This window comes from Jaculus jaculus, chromosome 11, assembly GCF_020740685.1.
Source record: "Jaculus jaculus isolate mJacJac1 chromosome 11, mJacJac1.mat.Y.cur, whole genome shotgun sequence".
NCBI classification, from domain to species: Eukaryota; Metazoa; Chordata; class Mammalia; order Rodentia; family Dipodidae; genus Jaculus; species Jaculus jaculus.
In genome coordinates this window covers 13,947,246-13,971,209 of record NC_059112.1, presented here as the reverse complement: position 1 = coordinate 13,971,209, position 23,964 = coordinate 13,947,246, and the positions used below count along the sequence as shown (strand labels likewise).

Genomic DNA, 23,964 nt, shown 5'->3' with positions numbered 1-23,964 from the left:
CCTGGGTTCAATTCCCCAGAACATGTAAAGCCGGATGCACAAAACAGTGTACGTGCCTGGAGTTTGTTTGCAAGTGACAGCAGACCCTGGTGTACCCAATACTTTCTCTCTCTCTCTCCCTCTCCTCTCTCTTTCTCGATCTCTCTCTGTCAAATAAAGTTTTAAAAATACTTTTGTAAAAAGAAAGAAAGAAAGAATGTGCCTTCACAGGGAAACTTAGTCCAGAGGTCATGAACGTGAACTTTCCCTACCACTGTCTGCTCTCCTGGGATGCTGTCTGCAGAGGAGAAAGGCAGCTGTGTGATGGGGTGAGGAGAGGAGAAGGAAGAGGGCAGGAAAGTGGGCAGACAAGGCTTTGAGAGGGGAGGAAACTACAGGCTACAGAGGAGAGCAGACAGAAGCGCAGGGGAATTAAAGCTTTGAACACAAGACCATGCAGGAAGCACCTCGAAAAGCCACTGCATTGCTCTTCAGCATGGTGGTTGGGGGAAGGGGCAAGCTAGGGGAGCAGAGAGCCCAACACACCAAAGACAGGGGCCCAGAAAAGCCAACCCTCTCCTGATCATTCCACCCAAGGCGCATTTCTTAATTAAGTGTGACGGTTGAGCTGGATCCAAATTCCTGGCACCACAGATGACGCCGATGCCAGGAGCCATTTCGGAGAAACACCTTTTCCCCTTTCCTAAAGTGATGAAAGCTCTGATTTTTCCCCGCAGCCTTCCCACCCAGAACAACCTAGGCTCTTCGTCCATTCTTTACTAGGAAAGGCTCTAATAAAGGAAGAATGAGGAAGTCCCTGCAAGGCCTGCCCTGCCCCCCATTGAACAAAGTTTGGCAGACTACCCCAGCTGAAGGCCCGGCTGTTAGGTGCTATCCTCAGGAGCCACGCACCTCCTTCCCCACCATCAAATTGTGCAGAAGATCGGTGAGGTGATGGGGACTGGGAAAGGATGCATCACGGAGGTCTCTCCAACTATAGGGTAAAGAGCTGTACTTCAAAATCAGCTTGGAAAAACATAGTTTGGGGGCTGGAGAGATGGCTTAGCGGTTAAGCGCTTGCCTGTGAAGCCTAAGGACCCCGGTTAGAGGCTGGGTTCCCCAGGTCCCATGTTAGCCAGATGCACAAGGGGGCGCACGCGTCTGGAGTTCGTTTGCAGAGGCTGGAAGCCCTGGCGTGCCCATTCTCTCTCTCCGTCTATCTGTCTTTCTCTCTGTGTCTGTCGCTCTCAAATTAAAAAAAAAAAAAACATAGTTTGACCCTTTCTCACACCATGTATAAAAATATTAACTCCCAGTGGGTGTAAATGCAATAAAAGAAGTTAAAATTTGGTAATTAGATTTAGAGGAAGAACCCTTAAAATTCCAAACAAAACCTAGAAGGTAGTTACAAAAAAACAAGACAGGTATATTTGATTAGAAAAACACTTAAACATTTCAAAATCTTGTATTTATGTGTACACTCAAAAGACATGGTGCATGTGCTGGAGGGATGGCTTATCAGTTAAGGTGCTTACTAACTATGAAGCCTAAGGACCCAGGTTCGATTCCCAAGTACCTACAAAAGCCAGATGCACAAGGTGGTGCATGCGTCTGAAGTTTGTTAGCCGTGGCTAGAGGCTCTGGCACACCCATTCCCTCTGTCCTTCAAATAAATAAATTTTTTTAAATTTTTCGGTAGTTATTTTTATTTATTTGAGAGCGACAGAGAAAGAGGCAGAGAGAGAGACAGAGAGGGGGAGAGAGAGAGAGAATGGGCGCCCCAGGGCCTCCAGGCACTGCAAACGAACTCCAGATGTGTGTGCCCCCTTGTGCATCTGGCTAACGTGGGTCCTGGGGAACCAAGCCTCAAACCGGGGTCCTTAAACTTCCCAGGCAAGAGCTTAACCGCTAAGCCATCTCTCCAGCCCATTTTTTTTTTTTTAAAGGCATGGTACCACATGCTCTGAAATCCTAGCACTCAGGGAGTAGAGGCAGGAAGATCAGAAGTTCAAGGTCATCCTTGGCTTGCACAGGGAGTTTGAGGCTAAGCTAGGATAAAGACCTTGTCTCAAAACAACCCACAAGATGGGGACACTTACTGGTGCCGGTGATTTGAATTGGGGGACTTGCTCTCTGAATTCAGGCAACAGCACTCACTCAAAATGTCAGTAATTGAGGCTGGAGAGATGGCTCAGCCGTTGAGGGACTTGTGTGCAAAGCCTAACAACCCAGGTTCGATTCCCCAGGGCCCACGTAAGCCCATTTGCACAAAGTGGTACACGCATCCGGAGTTCGTGTGCTATGGCTAGAGGCCCTGGTGTGCCCATTCTCTCCCTCCCTCTCTCTCTCTCTCTCTCTCTCTCTCTCTCTTTTCACTCTATGTCTCTCTGCTTGTAAATAAATAAATAAAAATAAATCTTTAAAAAATGACAGTAAGAGATACGAGACTCTGGCCCTGTGAGTGGATGGATCTGGCCACCTGAATATATTATTATAATGAAGAGAGGAAGGAAGAAAAATTATACCTCAAGCCCGATGTGCTTATTCTCCAAGTAGTTTTGATACTTTTTTAATTAAACATATTTTATTTATTTATTTGCAAGGAGAGAGGGAGAATGAGTGTGCCAGGGCTTCCAGCTGCTGCAAACAAACTCCAGATGCATGCACCACCTTGTGCATCTGGCTTACATGAGTACTGGGAAATCAAACCTGGGTCCTTAAACTTTGCAAGCAAATGCCTTAATCGTTAAGCCATATCTCCAGCCCCACATTTTGTATTTTTTTTTACTGTATATTAGTGTATTATTTTACTATGAATACCTTTATTGGCTTATGAAACATGCAGAAACTTGATGAAACATTCTTTTAAACAAGAATAAGGAACAAGGAAAAATGGAAAACCACCGCTTTCTATCCAGCCCCTTTGCCTACTGCACTTCCTAAGAAAATGACAGGCATGGTAACGCCACTGTATAAAAGGATTCCTTCAAGCTTTTCAATGTTCTTTTTTAATGAAATGACATCAGTTGTTGGAAGCATTATAATCTTTGTTATGCTACATAATACTGATACAAAATGCAAATAGTACAAAGTTCATTATATATAATATAAAGTTTTAATATATTACATTTGTTCTACATAACAGACTATAAATATATGTGCCACAGCATGTTTTGTAGTCATTCTTTCCAGCGTCTCACACTATGGTACCAGATGAAAAAAATACAGTTTCTTTTTTTGAATAAGGAAAGAAGGGGGAACAAATCAGTAGAAATAGCTTTATATGTTAAAAGTCTAAATAATACAATAGATGTTATCATAACTTTGGCTATAAGGTAATTTTGAAATCTGGCTAACAATCGTTTACTTAGAGAGTGAACAAACCGAATCAGGTTTTCTGGAGTGTAGAGACACAAAGCTAAAATACTGATGGACTGGGGGACGGTGAGAGGAGGTTGGGGGTGTAGGAGAAGCAAAAGGATTCAATCCTTCTCGAAGCTTTGTCACCACAGTTTGACACAGCACCCACCGCACGCCGTCTCAGACATATGCCATCGAGACAGATAACCAAAGCTGGTTTAGACAGTCAACTCTTCAACATGACAAGGAGCCTCCTCGGGGGCCGAATGTCCTCTCTTTGTGATGCTCCGAATAAAAGATCAGCCCGGGGGTCGGGAGGGGGGGTGTTGGAGGGGGGGGCACAAGGGGCCAAAGCTGCATCATTTCCTTCCTGGGGCTCAGCCAGGAGACACGTAAGGGTCCGGAAGGAACTCTCATTAGGAGTCGGAAACGGCACAGGGAACTCGCCTTTAGTCCAACTGTGAAGAGCACGCAAGCTTCTAAAACCAGACCAGAGAGCTCGCCTGCAGCCTTAGCATTTCCTGACAGGCCACATGCCCACCTCCACCCGAGCCAGCACAATGCATCTGCAGGCTCCAGGGCGCTCTCGGAGTAAGCTCGGCCTTCCTTTCTACCAGTCCAAATCCCACACTTAAGCACTTGGCTCTCAGCCCATCTCTTCAACAGAGCCTCTTGGATAGACTCAGCCCTAAACATCTTCAACGCCCAAAACACTAACACCGTCTGATGGTCCCAGTGTTCCAAAGGTGCCCACTGCCCAGGTGTGGTGACTTCTTAGATGGCAGAGCCCCTTTTGCTTAATGTCTTTTGCTCTTTCCCCATGGACAGAAGCACAGCAGGGCACATTTATACATGCTTCTGAAATGAATGAGAGAGAGGAGAGTCCATACATTCTTGGATCACCAGTATTTTCTTGGGGAATGCCCAGAAGACTAGCTCCCTACAGTCTGAGTGAGGTCCTTTGTCCTAAATGAAAATCAAATGTGGCCACTTCCTGGTGGTGGTGGTGGGGGGATTTAAAAAAAAAACCAGTTGGAATCAGAGCAGCACCTCTCCCATGCCTTCCAGGAGTGGGGGTGGGGGTGTGGACACCTCTTTTTAAGTGGAAGGAGACAGCAGTGGGGTCCCAGAGTCAACTTGCACCGCAGCCTCCACCAGCTTTAAAAGCTCTGCCTCCTCACTGGAGTACACTGGGGTGTCCGTATCATCCGAGTGGTATCCGGACTGGTAGCCACTGGTCTGGTTGGAGCCTTCAGAGGCCACTGATCCCCTGCTCTTGCCGGACATTATCCCGCTGTGGGAGGGGGGGAAAAAAGGCAAACAAATGAATTGGAAGGGAGAAGACAGCTCCTTGGTTTGCTTTGCTTTTTCACACTCTCCAACCCCAGCTTCAGAGATGTCAAATATCTCTGGAGACACAGGCCCCTCATCTCTCCCAGTCGCTGATCAGCCCATCAGACTGACTCAAGACAGCCTCTACTTGCGGGTACTTGCGCGAATTAGTAGTTGCAGGTAAATTCTCTTATTCCAGTCCAAGTCTTCTTTCAGGCCCCGGATGGGATGAAAAAAAGAGAGCTATGTGGGGTTCTGCAAGGCTCCGACCAACGGAGCAGTTTTACAGCCTTGAAGACTGACAAGTTTGTATACAGTTGCAGGAGTCAAGGGGCCTCTTCTCGTGATATTCAAGGAAACCAGGATCCTTGCAAAGTTCACTTGTGCTTTCCCCATTCGGTCATTTAGGGGGACTGCAAGGGTGGGTGTTAATAAACCCGTTGAGTAACTTTGCACTTGAAAAGCGGGAAGAGTGAGCACAATCAAGCCAGCCCTGTCAAAAACTGCTTTTTCCCTCATCCAAACCGCATTCTTTGGATGGACTGAAGATCCGATCCTATCAGTCAGCAGCAACTGCAGGATGGTTTCAATAGCTTACAAATGTGGGCTGTGTGGATCTAAAAAGTTCAGGACTCGCACTTTCGCAAGCCATTCTGAGGGGGCCTCTCTAATCAGTAGATGTTTACCCTAATTATTCGCAGTAAAACTACAAAAAAGAGATTTTATTGACTCTATATTCTTATATGGTTTACATTTAGCCAAAAGGCCCAGAAGTGACCATATCTTGGTTTAAAACTTGTTTCAAAAAATTAGAAAATACATCTTTTTCGATCAATCCAACCCCCCCGCAAAAAAACTAGTTAGTGTCTCAGTCAATAGCACTTTGTGGTTCTGAACAAATAAGGCTTGAATCAATGAATGAAATATACAAATGTCTCTCACGGGTTCTTATTTGGCTTTATAAAGAAAACAAAGTTCTACAATGCTACATTTGTCATTACTGCATAAGCATGACTTGAAACTCTATGGGCATTTTCATTTCATATAACAGTTACATTACATGTAGATATAATCTATTCTGTTCTTAACTAGAATAAATCCACTGGCTTATACATAGCTCCTCTTATCCTATTAGAAAATCTCTTAGAAAAATAGACTTTAATTAGGTATTTTTTTGTTAAGAGCAAAAGTACATCTATTCAAAGCAACAACAGAAATATAGATTTTCATGACTTTTTGTTAAGAGTAGGTACATCATTTATTCAAAACAACAACAGATGTCTACTGAATCACATCGGGAAAGACTATACTCCAAACCTAATTGAATGCCTTTTTCACAAGTAAATATGTAATGATTCAAACAGTAACACTTTTAACAGCTTTTACAAAATCAATATGCATGTACATACCATCTTCCTTAAAGACCGACTATCCATTTATGTGCTGCTTTGAAAACTCTACATAATCTATGGAGATTTTAATACATTGATAGTTTTGGTGATCATATCCAATGGCCAGCATCATACTAAGTATTGCCTACGATAAATTGTTCCCAAGTCTCCTAGTCTTCATAAAGTTGGTCACTGAAATTGACCAAATCCTCTCATTTATTTCAGATGATTTTTTGACTTGTCATTTAATTTCACTGGTTTGTTTCAATTCTTTGTTAGCTTGCTCATGTAGGAAGCTAATTTCACCAACCTTCAAACACATTAAAAGGGGAAAGTGAACTACACCAAATGTCCTTTACTAGCTCTTCCCAAAACTTTTATTTGAAAGTGCTCTTGTTATTTGGCCAAAAAAAAAAAAAAAAAGTCTTACCTAAAAGATGGAACTAACTTGGTTCTGTCTTCCAAAGTTTTCAGCTCTTCTGACGCAAGAACCATCCCACTGTCTGTCTGATTGTCCTTTTTAAAGAGACAATGAGATGACACGGTTGAATTGAGCATATAGACCAACCAACTATTCCAATCAACTGACTTCTTAATCCATCTAGCAGACAACACGGCCCCGTGTCCTGCCGAGGAAGGTCAGGGTATTATAAGCCAGAGATTCTGTGAGCCGTAGGGCAGCAAGTGCCTGCTAGAAGTAAACCTCGGCCAAAGAGAAGAGGAAATGACTGCAGTAGCCGAGAATGCCAGTGCCCACCTTTCTCCTCACGACACCATGTGCCCTTGAGTAAAGCTGGGCAGCAAGTCAAACTATCTTGAGCCTTGGACTAGGTACCTTCCTTGTGGAAAAGCCAGGGTTCCATTTGCATCGTGACCCCATGGCGCACACGCCCCCAAGGACAGCCTTCTGATGAGGCTCCAAGACTCAAACGCTTAGGCTAATATTGACCTAGCTAGCGTTTCGCCCTTGGTATAATTCCTCAGAGTTATTTTTAAAAGACGTACTTACATCTGGGATTACTTTTACTTCAGGTTCCTCCAGTGGAATATCGTCAAATGTTTTCACACTCACTGGTCGGCTCTTTCGCTTACTGTTCTGCAGGTACTGACTGCAAAAGAAGAAATATTTGTATTTGAGTGGTGGTCTGTTTGTCTGTAGATACCACAAGTGATATGTAAGCTCACGATTGTTCAACCACAAGTTGAATAGCAGCCTTCAAAATATCCTTTGAAAAAAAAAGAAAAACAATTTTCAAAAAAAAATAATCTTCCTTTGCTACCACACAATGAAGGTTTAATTTCCTGTAAAAGTCCATTTTAAAGTATAATATAACTGAAGAGGGGAAAGGAGGCCCCATTACTTAGAATCATGATTCCGAGGCCCATTGCGGCCTGAAAGACAACAGCAGACTCAGCAAGTGGTTGCCTATGCTTGTCCTCCTGACTCATTTGGATTCCTGCACTGAGCCCTGGTCACACTGCTACCCTCTTCACGTCACCAAAGAAAATTGTTCCAGGGCTGGAGAGATGGCTTAGTGGTTAAGTGCTTGCCTGTGAAGCCTAAGGACCCCGGTTCAAGGCTCGATTCCCCAGGACCCACATTAGCCAGATGCACAAGGGGGCGCATGCATCTGGAGTTCGTTTGCAGTAGCTGGAGGCCCTGGCATGCTCATTCTCTCTCTCTCTCTCTCTCTCTCTCTCTCTCTCTCTCTCTCCCTCTTTCTCTCCCTTCTCTCTCTCCCTGTCTATCGCTCTCAAATAAATAAATACAAATAAACAAAAAATTTTTAAAAAAAGAAAATTGTTCCAGCTACTGTTCCCAAGGTAACCTGAGCAGGTGAAACATGCACCAGTCTCCCTAAAACCATACCAAGTTGACCAGGATCTCAAGACAGCCTCTCCCTTCTCCATACCACATCGTCACATACAAGAAGTGATCTGATCCCCAGTACTCAAGTAAAGCCAGATATGTAAAGTGGTGTGTGCATCTGGTGTTTGTTTGCAGTAGCTGAAGGTCCTGGCACACCCATTCTCATTCTTCCCCTCTCTCTTGCAAATAAATAAATAAATAAAATATTTTTAAATATATATATATATACATATATATATATATATATATATATATATATAAAGTGATCTGAGTCTCACCTCTCACTGACCTATCTCACTGCCTCTGGTCTTATCCAGGCCAATCCAGAATGACCTTTCTCAAAGGCATATCTGCCTCATCAATTCTGTGCTTAAAGTCTTTCAGGGGTGGGTTGGAGAGCTGGCTCCGCTGATAATAAAGGTGCTTGATTGCAAAGCTTAATGGCCTGGGTTCGATCTCCCAGGGCCCATGTCAAGTCAGAGTTGCCTTTTCAACAATAAGCATTGGTAGCTTCAAGGGCTCAAGATAAATGTGTCCATTTGGGGGTGGGAGACTTAAGGCAGGACCTCCTTCTAGCCCATGCTGACCTAGAAAGTTGCTCTGTAGTTCAGGTTGACCTGGAACTCATTCATGGCTATTCTCCTACCTCAGCCTCACAAGTGCTGGGATTAAAGGTGCGAGCCACCTCACCTGGCTTGGTGCATTTGAAGTCAATCACTGACTACAGGAACTTGAGAAAGTCGTAACTTATTTCTGCCCCTCTGTTGCCTATTTTTCAAGCATAGCAGCTGTCCCGCTTCAGTTCGTGATGATTTTGGAGAAGATGAATGTAGTGAATGCTTTTCTCCGTGTTTTAGGAAGCCCAATGTTCTATCAGCCAATCTTGTCCCCTCGCCCCCTTTGAATTCCAAAAGGTCCCATTTTCCTTCAGGCATCCAAAGAGTGGGATTTGTCATACAATATGTCATCTCCTGCTAGGGCTTGCTCCTTCCCTGTCATGTGGCTTTGGGGAAGTCTAGAGATTCTATCAAAACCTCTTGTTGCTGGCTGTGGTGGCACACACCTTTAATCCCAGAACTCGGGAGGCAGAGGTAGAAGGATCACCATGAGTTCGAGGCCACCCTGAGACTCCATAGTGAGTTCCAGGTCAGCCTGAGCTAGAGTGAGACCTTACCTCAAAAAACAAAAAACAAAAAACCCTCCTATAGCCCAAGGAAAGGTGAGGGAAGTCTTGTTCACAGGAAAGACCCAAGTGAGTGCAGCAGCATGTTCTGCTCTCCTCTCTTCTCAGCCTGCTCTTGATGACAAGCACCCCAGAGGAACCGGGCACAGGCTCTGTGTCGCCGTGGGAGAATGGAAGCTCAGCGTCTCTCCACTTGCTGAGAGCTGGTTCATCCCCTCGCAGAGTTGAGAATGAGGTTTGCCAGTGACATCCCCACTCAGGAGACCTCACCTGAAGAAGGGCATGGAATACTTGGAACAAGTATCGCCATTCTCTTCTAAGGCCTGTCGCTAAAAGTAGTGGTTGTGCAAAACACCCTATATGTAATCATTCACCCAGTCAGGAAGCCTTTCTGGTAAAATCTACCACGTGCCAGGCACTGTGCTGACTGCTCTGCAAACATCACAGTGTCTTCGCAGTGCTTTCTCTCCAAGGGTATGTGTTGTCACACACACTTTCAAGGGAGGAGTTTAAGGTGCAGAAAGGATGGACATGCCAGGACCTTCTACCACTGTGAATGAACTTCAGATGCATGCATCACTTTGTGCACCCAGACTTGACATGGGCACTGGGAGATTGAACCCAGGCCATTAATCTTTGTAAGCAAGCACCTTTATCAGCTGAGCCAGCCCTGCAGCCCACCCCTGGAAGATTTAAGCACAGAATTGATGGGGCACATACGCCTTTAACAAAGGTGATTCTGGACTTGGGATGAATAAGACCAGAGACGGTGTGATTGATGACAGGACATAACACTTATCTGGGAGAAAGAAGAACAGCATGCTTGAGAACCAGGGAATGCCACAGGGTTTGGATCAATGGTGAATTCAACAGGTATCTGAGCACTGAACCCATCATGGTCAAGGAGCTTGGGCAGAAGTACAGCTGCCTCAGAAGAAAATTCCCTGCACTCTGAGCCCAATAACTGAAAAACTGACATGATCCTGACTGTGTTTTCCAAGACACTGTTGCGTCTGCTCCTCACAATGCAACCAAGCAAGATCTTTTGATTATTTCCCCCTTGAAGAAGAGGAAGCCAAGAATGGCAGAGAAAATGGTTACTGAGGAGTGCAGCTGGACCACACCTCCAGGTTTGCAAGCTCCAAGGGCCATGGGGGGGGGGTGCTCTTTCTCACCCCACTCCAGACTAACCCCCTTGGGAGACTTTCAGGAAGAGAAAAGCTATAGACATGGGTGCTTACGACTCAATTAAGCATCTATTCTGTGCCTGGCACTGTTCTGACTCCCATATGGTACGCTGACCATCTTATGAATACGTGGAGTAAGATATAGTGAGAAACAGATGAAAGGAAGAAAGGATGGATGCCCTTCAAGCAGTCTGAACACAGAGCCAAATCCTGGAACATCTAACCAGCATCCATCCACCACTGACATTGAATCACCACTAGAAATTAACCAAAATGAGGAAAATTGTAAATACCAAAGCCTTTCTCTTTCTTTGGAGGAGAAATGCAAAGAAATGTTCAATGAGGGCTAGAGAGATGGCTTAGTTGTTAAGCGCTTGCCTGTGAAGCCTAAGGACCCCGGTTCGAGGCTCGACTCCCCAGGACCCATGTTAGCCAGATGCACAAGTAGGCGCACACGTCTAGAGTTCATTTGCAGTGGCTGGAGGCCCTGGTGCACCATTCTCTCTCTCTCTCTCTCTGTCTCTTTCTCTGTCTGCTGCTCTCAAATAAATAAATAAAAATAAACAAAAAATTTAAAAAAAAGAAATATTCAATGAGCTGCTCAGAGTAGGAGGTTTAACTCCCAGAGGAAATGGCAAAGGAACCACAGATGGTACCCAAACTACCCCTCGCGGGAGCTGAGTTACGTGTTTTCTTGCAGGAAGCATGCCCCACTGGGGCCAGAGCCGACCCACGGGGGACAAATCTGAGACAAAGTTAAGTCTAGACACAAGTGGTCCTTTCCGCACACACTTCCCAGCCTCTCCTCTAAATAAATGCTGAACAAATATTTTCACAATAGTTTAGAGGGGCAACAAGTCATGGGGCTGGCTCCCGCAGGGGTGTCTCTGTCCAGCTCTATTTATAATGCAGTGGAGCTGAAAATTTCCAAGTGAGAAAAGATTCAGTCTTGCTTCTTGGCTGGAAATGTGAAGATGATTGCTAGAACAATCTCCAAGCGGTGTCCCAGGCTCAGTCCGTTCTCCCCACATTCGGAGGCATACAAAAGTCCCACTATAAAGTATGTGGTATGCTGATGCCTCTCGCCTGCATTTCTTTGAACTCAAGAGGACTGCAAGGTAGCTGGGAATGTGGTTTTTATAAACAAAAACAACAAAAAAAGAAAATAGGTGGGGGAGTTGGGAGGGATCCTACACAAATGATCTCCATTTTATTTTTCCAGTTTCTGCATGGCTAAAAGAAAAACGAGCCTGGAACGGCCTATTTCAAAGTCACAGAAAATCGGAGCCAGGCCTGGGCTGCCGTGTGGTGTCACATGTGTCCATGCTTGTGAGGATAAGTGTTAGCAGTCCTTTTTTAGAACCACATCGACAACTGGCATTTCTATCACCCAACCATGACTTCATCTCCTGCTTAACACCATATGCAAAGCAACCAAGAGCCAAAAGCCTCCGGCTCTGATGTTCACTGCACTCGGCCGGTCACAGGACATGAAAAGAATGCTGTGCCATCAAACCAGCCTCTGATGAAAGAGAAGTCGATGACGGTGTGACAAGAACCGTGATGACGCCGGAAGCCAGTTGAGCTCGGGACTTGTCTACACGGAGCCATGGCTCCTTTCTTTGAGAGGCTCTCTTTGGAACAGGAGGAAAGAGCACCGAGCTGGGTTTCGGGAAGCAGCTTACTCCACAGAGATCCTGCACAAGGTGCAGGCAGGGGCCAACACACTTAAGACATCCGTTCTGTCATTTCTATCATGCCATTTTCCCAAGCAATGACTTCCACACATCTGCAGTGGCCTTGCCTCAGTTCTCCCATAAAGAAACTGAGAGGGACGTGAGACTGTTGGGGATATGTCACACAGCTGCTGATACGCCTGGCAGTCCCAGACTCTTGTGTCTAGATCTTTAACTGCAATATCCTATTGCATCAGGTAACTGAGCAACCCTCGTGTTCAGCATCTCACAGATGCCACCTTGCCTGTGCCTAGAGTTACCACAGGGGCAGAACGCAGACAGTGGGCAAAACAATTCTTGGGAAGACGCTAAGTGCTCCTGAGTAGCTCTCTGGCTGGCATCTAAGCATCCCATGATTTCTTCTCTCTCACTGCCCTGCAGGATTCCACAGGAGGAAAAAAAAAAAAGTCCCCCAAGGTCTCTTTTTTAAATTTTATTCATTTATTTGCAAACAGAAAGAGAGAGAAGGGAGGCAGAGAAAGAATGAGCAGCTCAGGGTCTCCAGCCACTGCAAACAAACCCCAGATGCATGCACCCCCTTGTGCATCTGGCTTACGTGGGTCCTAGAGAATCAAACCTGGGTCCTTTGGCTTTGCAGGCAAACACCTTAACCACTAAGCCACTTCTCCAGAGCCCCCCAAGGTCTCTTTTTACCTTTGCTGCAGGATGGCAACCAGGCCTACTACCTTCTACACAAGATGGCTGCCTGGTCCTCCTGCAACCTTAGCAAACGGAGAAGGGCGGACTGAACTCGTGATGCCAGGGATTCCAGTTATGGGGTAACAATACCCCCAGCAAAACAGAGCAGTTCCAGGCTTATGAAAGGCCAAGTTAACGTCTCACTGTAGAGACCCACACGAACACCTTCCTTCAGCACAGGTGCTGGAAGGAGAAAAAAGTAAGCTGCCTACAGGACCCCTTCTCAGAACTGCGAGGCATGTGTTTCAAATAAGCTTAGCCATCCCATTATGCAAATAAAATGCTGAAAATCCAACTAGGGATGTGCATCTGAGATACTATGTCCAGTCCAATTCAGGAAACAGCCAGTAGCATGCTGAATCCTGGCCAGAGAGCCCAAAGTGTGTTTGGTATATGCACTGAATTCTTCCTATTTTTCTAATTCTATTTAATTCACCGTAATAAAAACGTACAAGGAGATCATTTTAGTGCAGATGTCTCCCTGAAACTGCTCCTTCTTACTGGAGATTAACTAACTGTGGTATTTCAGCTATTTGCAGCCTCAAAGCTTAGAATTCTTAAGGGCAGGGCTGCAGCTGTATCGTGGGCCACAGATGGGAATTGATCACCTAACAGGGCCTTCTTTCGGGGAGCACATCCCTATGTGAGCACCAGGTTCTAGTTAGATGGAAGTAAGGTGTGGTAGCCCTACAAAAATGTCTACCTGGGCTGGAGGGATGGCTTAGCAGTTAAGCGCTTGCCTGTGAAGCCTAAGGACCCCGGTTCGAGGCTCGGTTCCCCAGGTCCCACGTTAGCCAGATGCACAAGGGGGCGCACGCATCTGGAGTTCGTTGGCAGAGGCTAGAAGCCCTGGCGCGCCCATTCTCTCTCTCTCTCCCTCTATCTGTCTTTCTCTCTATGTCTGTCGCTCTCAAATAAATAAATAAAAAATGAACAAAAAAAAATTTAAAAAAAAAATGTCTTCCTGGGCTTGGGGGATGGCTTAGCGGCTAAGGCACATGCCTGCGAAATCTAAGGATCCCGGTTCCATTCCCCACGTCCCACATTAGCCAGATGCATAAGGGGGGTGGCATGTGTCTGGAGTTCATTTGCAGTGGCTGGAGGACCTGACACGCTATCCTCACTCTCTCTCTCTTTCTCTCTCTCTCTCTCTCTCCCCCTTCCTTTCTCTGTGTCTAATTAATAAATAAAAGTAAAATCTTAAAAACAAATGTCTTCCTCTCACCGCCTCTTATCTCCCTGAGCTGCCCTTGAAGCCCCTCCCCCCAGAGGCCACCGGCCTACACAGTACCTGATGCGTGCTGCGTTGTCATAGTGGAATTTGGGGTCACACGCTTCCTCTTCCTCCATACAGGAAACAGGTGAGGTAGGCAGAGAGAGTCCCGAATCCTCTTCCATGCTCAGGGTCTCTGACATGGGGAGGACAATGTAGTCTTTGCCATCCTGAAACAATAAACATGGAATGCTATTGTTAAGGCTGCGGTCCTTCAAGGGCCTTTTCATAAACTCCAAAGCCATGGCGGCTCGGTGGATTGAGCATGTTCCTTTCATATGGGAACTCAGGACTCAAGGCAATATTAAAAGCGAAGGGGCACCTGAGAGGGGTGTGTGTGTGTGTGTGTGTGTGTGTGTGTGTGTGTGTGTGTGTGGAGGTGTAGTAAAGGAGCTAAATAAAATCAAGATTGGCAAATAGACAGCAGAGCTGCGCAACATGAAGGCAAGGCAAAGTCTCGTCATGAGAAAAAGGCAGAGCACACAGAGCTACACAAAGCCCAGAAACCTTCCTCCACAAAGCCCTCTCCACAGGACCCAGGGCTTCAAAGCACGGGGCATCCGGTTTTCAGCCTCTATTTTCCAGGGTAATGGAAAATCAGATGACAGTATAAAGAAATGTAATAAATGGGCAAGAGGACAGGAATTCTGAGGAAAGGATCTTTACACTTTAACATTTTCTCAAGAGGAGGAAAAAAAAAAGGACGATTCAATACATTTAAATGCTTGGAAGGTTTATTGATAAAAAACACATTTGACCCTCAACTGTTCACAAGGAAAGAGAAGGAGAATGGCTTCCATTGTACTAAGGGATAGTGACCAGAGATGGGCCCTCTAATGGTGAGTCACAACTCCGTGTTATTGGAAGGAGTTGGAGATCTTACAGAGACAACAAAAACATTGATTTTTTTTTTTTTTAGAAGCTGGATGTTTTCTTTTTTTCTGCCTGTAGAATTTGTTCAAATTCCCTTGAAAGTCCTTCCACTGTTGATATTCTATGTATATATAAATATGTATATAAACCATTTTTATCTTTTTTTGGAGATAAGGTCTCACTAGGTAGCTCAGGCTGGCCTTGAATTCATCATCATCCTTCCTCAGCCCCTTGAGCACCGAGATTACAGACGTGCCACCACACCCAGCATACGTTGTAACTTTAGAAGAACATTGAAGACGTAGCATGAAGATAAGTGGGTGGGAATAAGAACCATCTACTCCAAACTATGAATTAGAATGTCATCTGAGAGGCAATTACAGCTTTTAGAAAGCATTGCCACACAGATACGGAAGCGTGTCGGTCCTTATTCGGCGACTGATAATAATAACACAGTGTCAAGGGAAAGTTCAGGCAGCAGAGTCTTTCCACCTAAGCACTCCTTGGATGTACTTCTTGGCCAGATATACACACCTGCTGAGCATTTGCTTGCAGAAGATTTCCTAGATGTTCCACCAACTCGGAGAAGGAGGGTCTCTGGTTCGGTTCCTCATGCCAGCAGTCAAGCATGGTCTGATACCTGCAGAAGCAAAACACCGCTATCATCAGCTGCCCCTTTCCTCCTGGAGCTAGTGCTCCAAACAAGCACTTGCACTGCAACTATTTAAGAAGAACCCACCGGGAGCTGAGATGCTAAACAAAGACACGAAACGATAGGAGAGAGCCGGGCGTGGTGGCACACGCCTTTAATCCCACCACCTGGGAGGCAGAGGTAGGAAGATCGCCATGAGTTCAAGGCCATCCTGAGACTGCACAGTGAATTCCAGGTCAGCCTAAGCCAGAGTGAGACCCTACCTCAAAAAAGAAACAAACAAACAAAAAACTATATGGGAGAAATGTTCCCATACGTGGAGGTCCAACTATGTATAGAAAGAAGATATTGCACATCAATATCTAATAAAAAAAACTCTTTGGTAAAGATATTAAAGTGATCATTGTTCCAATAAACAATGATTGCTTTAGATTACCAAGGAAGGTTTCAAGGAAAAAGCTGGCCACAAACTAGTGAAATATATATATATATATATATATATATATGTATATATATATATATATATATATATACACACACACATACATACATACACACACATACACACATACATACATGCTTATATATGTGTCTATATGATAGAAAGCCTTCTTGGGAAAAATTTGAAAGTAAAGACAGGGAAGAGAAGAACATTTAAGAGCCATACATTTCTGGTGTGGTGTAGTCAGGGGCCCTCATTCTAGTTCCTTCTTTCAATCGCCTACAAAATTCTTCATCAATTTTGACCCCAGGATATGGAGAAGCACCTAGAATAAAACACAAAGAGACATTATGTGATGTGATTTTTCTCACTTTAAAAAAGTCATTAAGGGCTAGAAAGATGGCTCAGCAGCTAAGGCACTTGCCTGCAAAGCCTAACAACCCAGATTCAATTCCCCATAGCCATGTAAAGCCAGATACACAAAGAAGCCCATGCATCTGGACTTCTTTTGCAGAAGCCTGTGCCCATTCTCTCTGTCTACTTTTTTCTCTCTCAAATAAATAATAAATAAATAAATACATTTTTAAAAGCCATAAGCCTGATTCTCATATATCGTCACCTGCATAGGTTCTTTTTTATTATTATTATTTTCCTTCAGTTTACCATCTAAAGCTTCCAAGAAATTCCACTAGACCGAGGTGAAATACGGGGGAGGAAAGGACATGTGGAAGTCATCTACTATCAACATCTCATGAGTCCTTCTGCCAGAGGGACAAAGAGAGGTGACTTACCTAGGGAAAAGATTTCCCAGAGCAAAACACCGAAAGACCACACGTCACTCTGAATCGTGTAGACTCTGTCAAAGATGGTTTCGGGGGCCATCCATTTCAGTGGGAGTCGGGCCTAAGGGGGTCACAAGGGGGAATCAGAACCCAAATTAGCAAATGTCTGAAGAAAAAAAAATGCTTCCCGTGTTCCTTCAACTTAATAGACCACAGGGTTCGTCTTGGAAACTCACATCTCCTTTTCTGACATAATCTGGGTCTTTATAGATGTCCCGGGCCAAGCCAAAGTCACAGATTTTAACCACATTCTTCTCCGACAGGAGGATATTCCGTGCCGCCAGGTCTCTGTGGATACACTGGGAAAGACAGTGTGTGTTAGCCTTCTGCACAGATGATCTTTTTTACATCTGTGGTGACCTCATGCTTCCAAAAAAAAAAAAAAAAAATCCCATTTCAGAGAACTAACTGATACACAAGGACTGCAGCAGTATCTTATAGCATCATGTCAGGAAAAACAAATTTGTAAGCTTTGTTGAGACACACATCTGTTTATTCCATACACAGCCCCGGGCTTTGGAATCAAATGATGAATTCAAAGTGTGGTAATGATGGACACATTTAAAGTGTGTGTTTCTGGTCACATCCACACATCCTTTTTTTTTTTTAACTTGATGGTCATATATGGCTAGAACCATGTCATCGGAGGAGGTCCCAGGATGGATTCTGAATGAATGCACGGAAACCAGAAACAAGTGGATCTCAAGGATCTGGTGTTCTGCGTTGCTTCCTCTGCTACTTGGAGCTGTGGAGGCAGTCCCTAGTGGCTCTCATCCTACTTCCAATAGGTTCCTTATCCCCATGAAGGTCAACCAAGGCAATGGCTGCCCAGCGTGAGCTGGTGGATTTCTCTAGTGTGCCCACAGGCACCCAGGAGCTCGCCTCGTCTCTTTTAAGCCTTAGAGTCACTTCAGCTCCTGAGTGCTCCATCCTCTAACTTACATCCCACTGTGAAGCAACCCTCATGGTGACGACCATAATTCTCACGTAAGCTACCAAGTACAAATCTGTGAGAGACTAAGAGCCCAGGAAACACTAGAAACGAATGAAAGGCTCACATAAGAATTTCAAGTCCAGGATAGGAGAGATCCTGGGAGCTGAGCAGTACTGACCCCACCCCACCTGACATCCCAGGACTATAAAACAGTCTCCCCTGAACGAGATATTCAAAACCACATTGTCTGACATGATTCAGGAAAATCAAGAGAGTCTGAAAATCACACAGGGCTTCCTACTCTGCCCCAACCAACAAGCTTCCTTTTTTCACTCTAACAACTAGGTCGTGTTCAAAAAAGTCACCTGGGGGATACAAGAAAAGTTAAAGAGGTCCCATTCTCCACCCTCCAGTCACGACACCAGTTCCTGTCCTAGTCACCAAGGGACTCGGAGACTCAGTAGTAAGCTTCAGACTAAAAAGAAAAAAAAAAAAAAATGAAATACCACAATCTTGGGCTGGAGAGTTAAGGCTCTTGCCAGCAAAGCCAAAGACCCAGGTTCGATTCCCCACTACCCATGTAAAGCCAGATGCACAAGGTGGCGCGTGTGTCTGGAGTTTGTAGTGGCTAGAGGTCTTGGTGCACCCATTCTCTCTCTCTCTCTGTTTCTTCTTCTTTTCTTCCTTTCTTTCTTTCTTTATCATTTTTCTCTCACAAATCAATCAATCAATTAAAAATATAAATATCATAATTTGGGCTGGAGAGATGGCTTAGCGGTTAAGCGCTTGCCTGTGAAGCCTAAGGACCCCGGTTCAAGGCTCGGTTCCCCAGGTCCCACGTTAGCCAGATGCACAAGGGGGCGCACATGTCTGGAGTTCGTTTGCAGAGGCTGGAAGCCCTGGCGCGCCCATTCTCTCTCTCTCCCTCTATCTGTCTTTCTCTCTGTGTCTGTCGCTCTCAAATAAATAAAATTTAAAAAAATATATAAATATCATAATCTTATTTTAAAAAGCTGTAACTCATTTCTCTTTGGAAAGACCCTGTAAAACCTCGGTTCTGACCCTTCTTGGGAAAGAGGATACAAATGCTATCTGGCAGAAGCATGTACGATCCTGAGGTTTGGAAACTGGGCAAAGCTTTAAGCTCCACATGGAGGGACATGAGTTTGGGATTTCACTGAAATTTAAGAAACCAAACTCTGAAGTCTTTCATCCCCCAGGAGGCTGCAGCAAGTGCACTCGGCCACCAGACAGCGTCTTCTGAACATGAATTTGAACTTTCCCTTTGGAATGTCAAACTGCTCATCTTCCTTTTCCCAGGGCCTGTGGTAACTTCCACCAAACCTCCCTCCCCATCCCAGCTCGATGGTGTTTACAACCCTTGGAATATTTGTCATTTGTCACGTCCCCACCTTAGCCTTTGTTTGGCCTACTTTCTAATTTTAACTTTTGGAGTCGCTCTCCTCTGAAGCCCCGGTCTTCCTGATTTCTAATTATAGTACCAACAAATACTTTCTGATGGATGACGATGAATGTAAAATAAATTAAAAATAGACTCTCCTACACCAAGATGTCTACGAGGCTCTGCCTCGTCTCTTCTAGGTCACTGCTCAGATGTCCCATTCTTATTAAAGTTTTCCCCATCCATCTTGTTGTACGTGTATGTAACCATATTCACATGTAAACATGCTGTTTCCATATACTCTCCAAGCTCTTCCTCACAACATCTCCTCCCCTCTTATCTGCTAAATATGTTACTGTTTATTACTTGTCTCAACCACTAGAATGCACATTTCATGAAGCCAGAGAGCTTTCTTGGCTGGCTCACCACACTTAAGATTGCCTGGTACTCAGTGGTTACCCAGTATTTATTATATACATTCATTTCATGAAGCCTCTAACCACCTTTCATTAACAGAGACAGAGCCTTCTAGGGGGAGAGAGCTCAAGAATCCTAGAAGTGATGCCTGAATTTCCACCCCAAACAAATGGGCATCTCCTGCAGAGCCCATGGAGAGAGCTCACTCCCTCCCGATCTGTCTCACCTTCCGCGATGCCAGGAATTCCATGCCCTTGGCCACCTGGAAGCTGTAACAGATGAGATGCTCCAAGGTCAGAAAGTCCTTGTACAGGTCTTCAGAAGCTGTCACAAGAGGCAGGGGGACACGGTCAGTATTCCCACCAGTTCCCAGCGTCCCTTGTAAGTCCGCGAGAGTGATTTAAGACTTGTGAAGTGAAAGTCAGAGGGGAAGTGCCTACTGTCTGTCAATTTGCTGAACCCAAATGTTGTTAGCCTTCATCATATCTTTTGGGAAAAGTACTGATGTCTCCATTTTAGTCAAATTGAACAGTAAATCCAGAGGGATATAAGGCAGCAGAATTGGCACAGACCATAGGGAAAGCAAGAAGACTTCCTCAGTTTTGTTATTTACAATATTTTTATGTGCCCAGAGGGATAAACAATACTTTCATATCAAGAACTCTAAAAATAAAACAACAATATTCAGGGTCATCAAATCTTTTCTCTCCGGGCTTTGTTCTAGGATAAAGACCAAAGTTCAAACTACAATCTACAATGAAAAACTAAAAATATCAGAGTTGCTCTTCTTCTTAAACTTAAAACATGCTCAAAGTATATTAAATCTGGCCTAGGAAGATGCTTTTTCCTCTGAGGATATGCATGAGAGATAACAAAGACATGAGAGGAAAAAAATGAATTTATGTAAATTGGTAATATTTACTATAGTGAGACCAGTACAAATAAACACGGAGACATTCATGGGTGTTTCCACATGATTCTCCTAACTTTGGTGAAGATCAGATAAGCCTCTTTCCTGAACACAGTAACAACGTAAACACAAACTTAGTTGTAGTAATAACTTAGTATGTATTCAAAAGGCTGAGAGACTTTTTCTCAATGACTCCTATGTCGAGGACTCATCAGAATGAGCAAAATCCTTTTCATTTTCTAAATAAACAGAGGCAAAATTGCAGACCCACAATTCCAAGCTTGTCTACTCTGACATACTTCCTCAGTCCTTTGGAGTTCTAGCTCACTGGCTACCATTTTGGGAGCAAGAAGAAACTGGACCCCACTTGGCTGGAGACCCCCTTCCGTGAGCCCTGGACTGCCCGTTCAAGATCCTCGAGCGCTGGTCCTAGCCTTTTGCTGCCTGTATTGCTTCGAAGGGGAGAAAGTTCAATGTAAATTCTACTGGTAGGTTTATGTCAAGGAAAATACATATGGGCTTCTTCTACTTTTTCATGATTGGGCCCTTCTAAACTCACACCCCAAGGGGATCCAGGGTCAGAAAGCCCCCCATATCTATGTCCACGGTGCTGTGTCTTCTGAGAAAAAAAAACAGACACACAGTGCATCCCGAGGCTGGCTGAAGTCTTGGACGCAAGGCTAAGGTCCCCCACTCCACCCAGGAGGAGCACACTGTCACTGGGAACACAAATGAACAAGACAGATCTGAAGCATGGCTGGAAGGGAGATGAGACAAACCAGCTGGAGTGGAGCGGACACACCGATGCATCTTCCCTTAGGGAAGGTCGGCGTGATGAGCTATTCATTCTCCTGGTGAGGTTTACAACAGGGGTCTGAACCACGTAGGGCAGTTGAAGGTCAACCCACACCAAACACTCCATCCCCATTCTCCTTCCTGAACACAGTATTGAGCTCTCCAGTGAATACTTGTCCAATGTTGGTTTAGAATATTGGTTTAAGGGGCTGGAGAGATGGCTTAGCGGTTACGCACTTGCCTGTGAAGCCTAAGGACCCTGGATGGAGGCTTGATTCCCCAGGACCTACATTAGCTAGATGCACAAGGGGGTGCATGCGTCTGGAGTCATTTGGAGTGCCTGGAGGCCCTGGAGTGCCCATTCTCTCTCTCTCTCTCTCTCTCTCTCTCTGTCTCTGACACCATCATATAAATAAATAAATATAATAAACAAAGAATATTGGTTTGATTGCTAGCAACAGTTAGCCTACGTGGCTTACCTACATGTCTCGGATATCCCTGCTTTGCCTCCAAACCTACCTCACTGTTTATTTAGGAGTTTCACACTTTTGAGGAGACTGACTGGGAACTCTCTCTAGGAAGTCAGATTTCTTCCAAACATGAAGTTTTTCTTATGACCAAATCCCTCGCCACGGCCTGTCACCTCATCTACTCCTACGGGAGCCCGAGTAGGCAGCAAGGACAGGTAGGTACCGTCTTCCTCCTCCACATCGCTGAGGGATTTCTCCTCCACGAATCCCGAGCTGGCAGAACTCTGGCTACTGGTGATGCTATCCAGACGGCGTTTCAGATCCACAGCGATTTCTCCCACGTAGTCCTTCCCTTGACGGTAGCGGGCGCCTTTGCTCTATGTGGAAGTCAGTGAGCAAATTCCTTAAGTACAAAATGGGTCTCTAAAATACTGCTGACGCTAGAAACAACTGGACTTATCAGAAGCAAATAAGAAAGACAACTCTGTAGTCTCAGAAGTCAAATTTGGAGCAAATGTGGTGCATCATATTTTTTTTCCTATAAAGCCAAAGTTATTCTTTAGCTTAAAGTAAGAAATGCTTAATTTCCAATATTGTTGTCCCATTTACAGAAAGGCATACTCCGAAGATCCTCATATAATGGGGGGGGGGGCTAAAATAGAGTCATTATCCCCTCTGCTTCTCCCTTTCTTTAATCAAATCTGCCTTCTCCCCAACTGGCACCATCAGTAATGGGTCTGGGAAATTAAAGTCTTAAAAATAAAACATAAATACATAAACTTGAAAACATAAAACCCCCAAAAGGAAAACATGAGTTCCAACAAGCAAGAAAAGATTGCGAGAAGATTCCTTACAAGCTCCTTGTGGAATTACTACTCAGTCTTCATGGACGCGTATGTACCGTTTTACAACATGGCCAAAGTTGAGATAGGAAACGACATACCTTGTAAGGAACAAACTCGGTTCTCTTGCCCCGTAGGTAAGTTGATAAATTTCCGAACTTGCAGAATTCCACAATCACCATGAGGGGTCCTGCAGAGAGCACCACGTGTCAGCAAGGGAAAAGCAAAAAGCAAGGTGTGTCTGCTCTCACGTTACTCACAAAGTGCTACAAAGGCTGATGAGCTCAAAAGCACTTTGCAAGAAGGCCACAGATAGCCTTTCACTGGAACTGGAGTTCAGAAGTCAACTGATCCCAGGCCCTTTATAGTCTAGCTTTACTTTTTCTTTTTCTTTGTTTTCCAAAAGGCAATTCTGCAAGAGTGACCAAAATGTCAGCATTCCCACTGAGATAGCTCTTGACATCTTTCGCTTTAGATTTAAGGAAAATTTAATTTTCCTATCTCAACATCTTTTACACGGGTTTCAAACTGTACCACAATGATGTGATATTCTTGAATCCAGAAGAAGCTTTAGATATTCGGTGACCCTCCAATTATAATGCACACTAAATGTCTAGGAGCTCTGTGCACAATGAGGCATCCACAAAGGCTTCTAAGGGAAGGAGCCTAAGGTGATGATTACATGGGGTTTCCTGTCCACACCAGCATGGAGGTAGGTGTTAGCATCAGGCCAGCAGAACCACCCGCAGTTACTCACCTCCTGGCTTGGTACAGGCACCTAAGAGGTTAACCACATTGAGGTGGTGGCCAATGTGAATGAGGATCTTCAGTTCAGACATGAGGGCCCGGTGCTCACTGTGGGTTGCTCCTTCTACAAGTTCATGCAAAGAAAGAACCCGTCAGTGTGGATGTTATCTTAGGCTGAGGGATGCATACAACTGGGCAACTTACCCTCCCAGGGTAATGCATTTGGAGCCTCACAGACAAGCTGCATTTTTAGGAAAACTTAAGTGTGATTTCTAGTTATCTTTATTTATTCATATGAGAAAGAGAGAGAAAGAATGGGCACACCAGGGCCTCTGCTATTGCAAACAAACTCCAGATGCATGCACCACTTTGTGCATCTGGCTTTACTTGGGCACTGGGGAACCGAACTCCGGTCCTTGGCTGTACGGGCAAGTGCCTTGACTGCTGAGCCACATCTCCAGCCCTGAATTCTAGTTTCTAATTGAAAATCAGACTGTTTACTTTAAGAGCATCCCAAATGTTTGATATTTAAAAGGAACTTATTGTGGTGGCTTCTGCAATGGAATTCCACCTATTTTCTCTGCATATGCAAAAACAGATTTTTGTAGTTCAGACTGGCTACCCTCCT

General features: G+C 44.8%; 1 protein-coding gene across 1 annotated transcript in view; it reads right to left on the bottom strand.

Annotated features, from left to right (window-relative positions):
- Positions 1-3,075: 3,075 nt before the first annotated feature.
- Positions 3,076-23,964, bottom strand: part of Kdr (kinase insert domain receptor) — a 51,591-nt gene continuing 30,702 nt past the window's right edge. Inside the window, exons 19-30 of the mRNA XM_045161467.1 lie at positions 23,347-23,460; positions 22,691-22,779; positions 21,971-22,124; positions 19,799-19,896; positions 16,996-17,118; positions 16,769-16,880; positions 16,203-16,302; positions 15,418-15,523; positions 14,029-14,180; positions 7,072-7,171; positions 6,493-6,578; positions 3,076-4,633 (exon numbers count right to left, since the gene is read on the bottom strand). Coding sequence (XP_045017402.1) covers positions 4,438-4,633; positions 6,493-6,578; positions 7,072-7,171; positions 14,029-14,180; positions 15,418-15,523; positions 16,203-16,302; positions 16,769-16,880; positions 16,996-17,118; positions 19,799-19,896; positions 21,971-22,124; positions 22,691-22,779; positions 23,347-23,460 — 1,430 coding nt within the window. The 3' untranslated portion in view covers positions 3,076-4,437. The remainder of the gene's footprint in view (positions 4,634-6,492; positions 6,579-7,071; positions 7,172-14,028; positions 14,181-15,417; positions 15,524-16,202; positions 16,303-16,768; positions 16,881-16,995; positions 17,119-19,798; positions 19,897-21,970; positions 22,125-22,690; positions 22,780-23,346; positions 23,461-23,964) is intronic.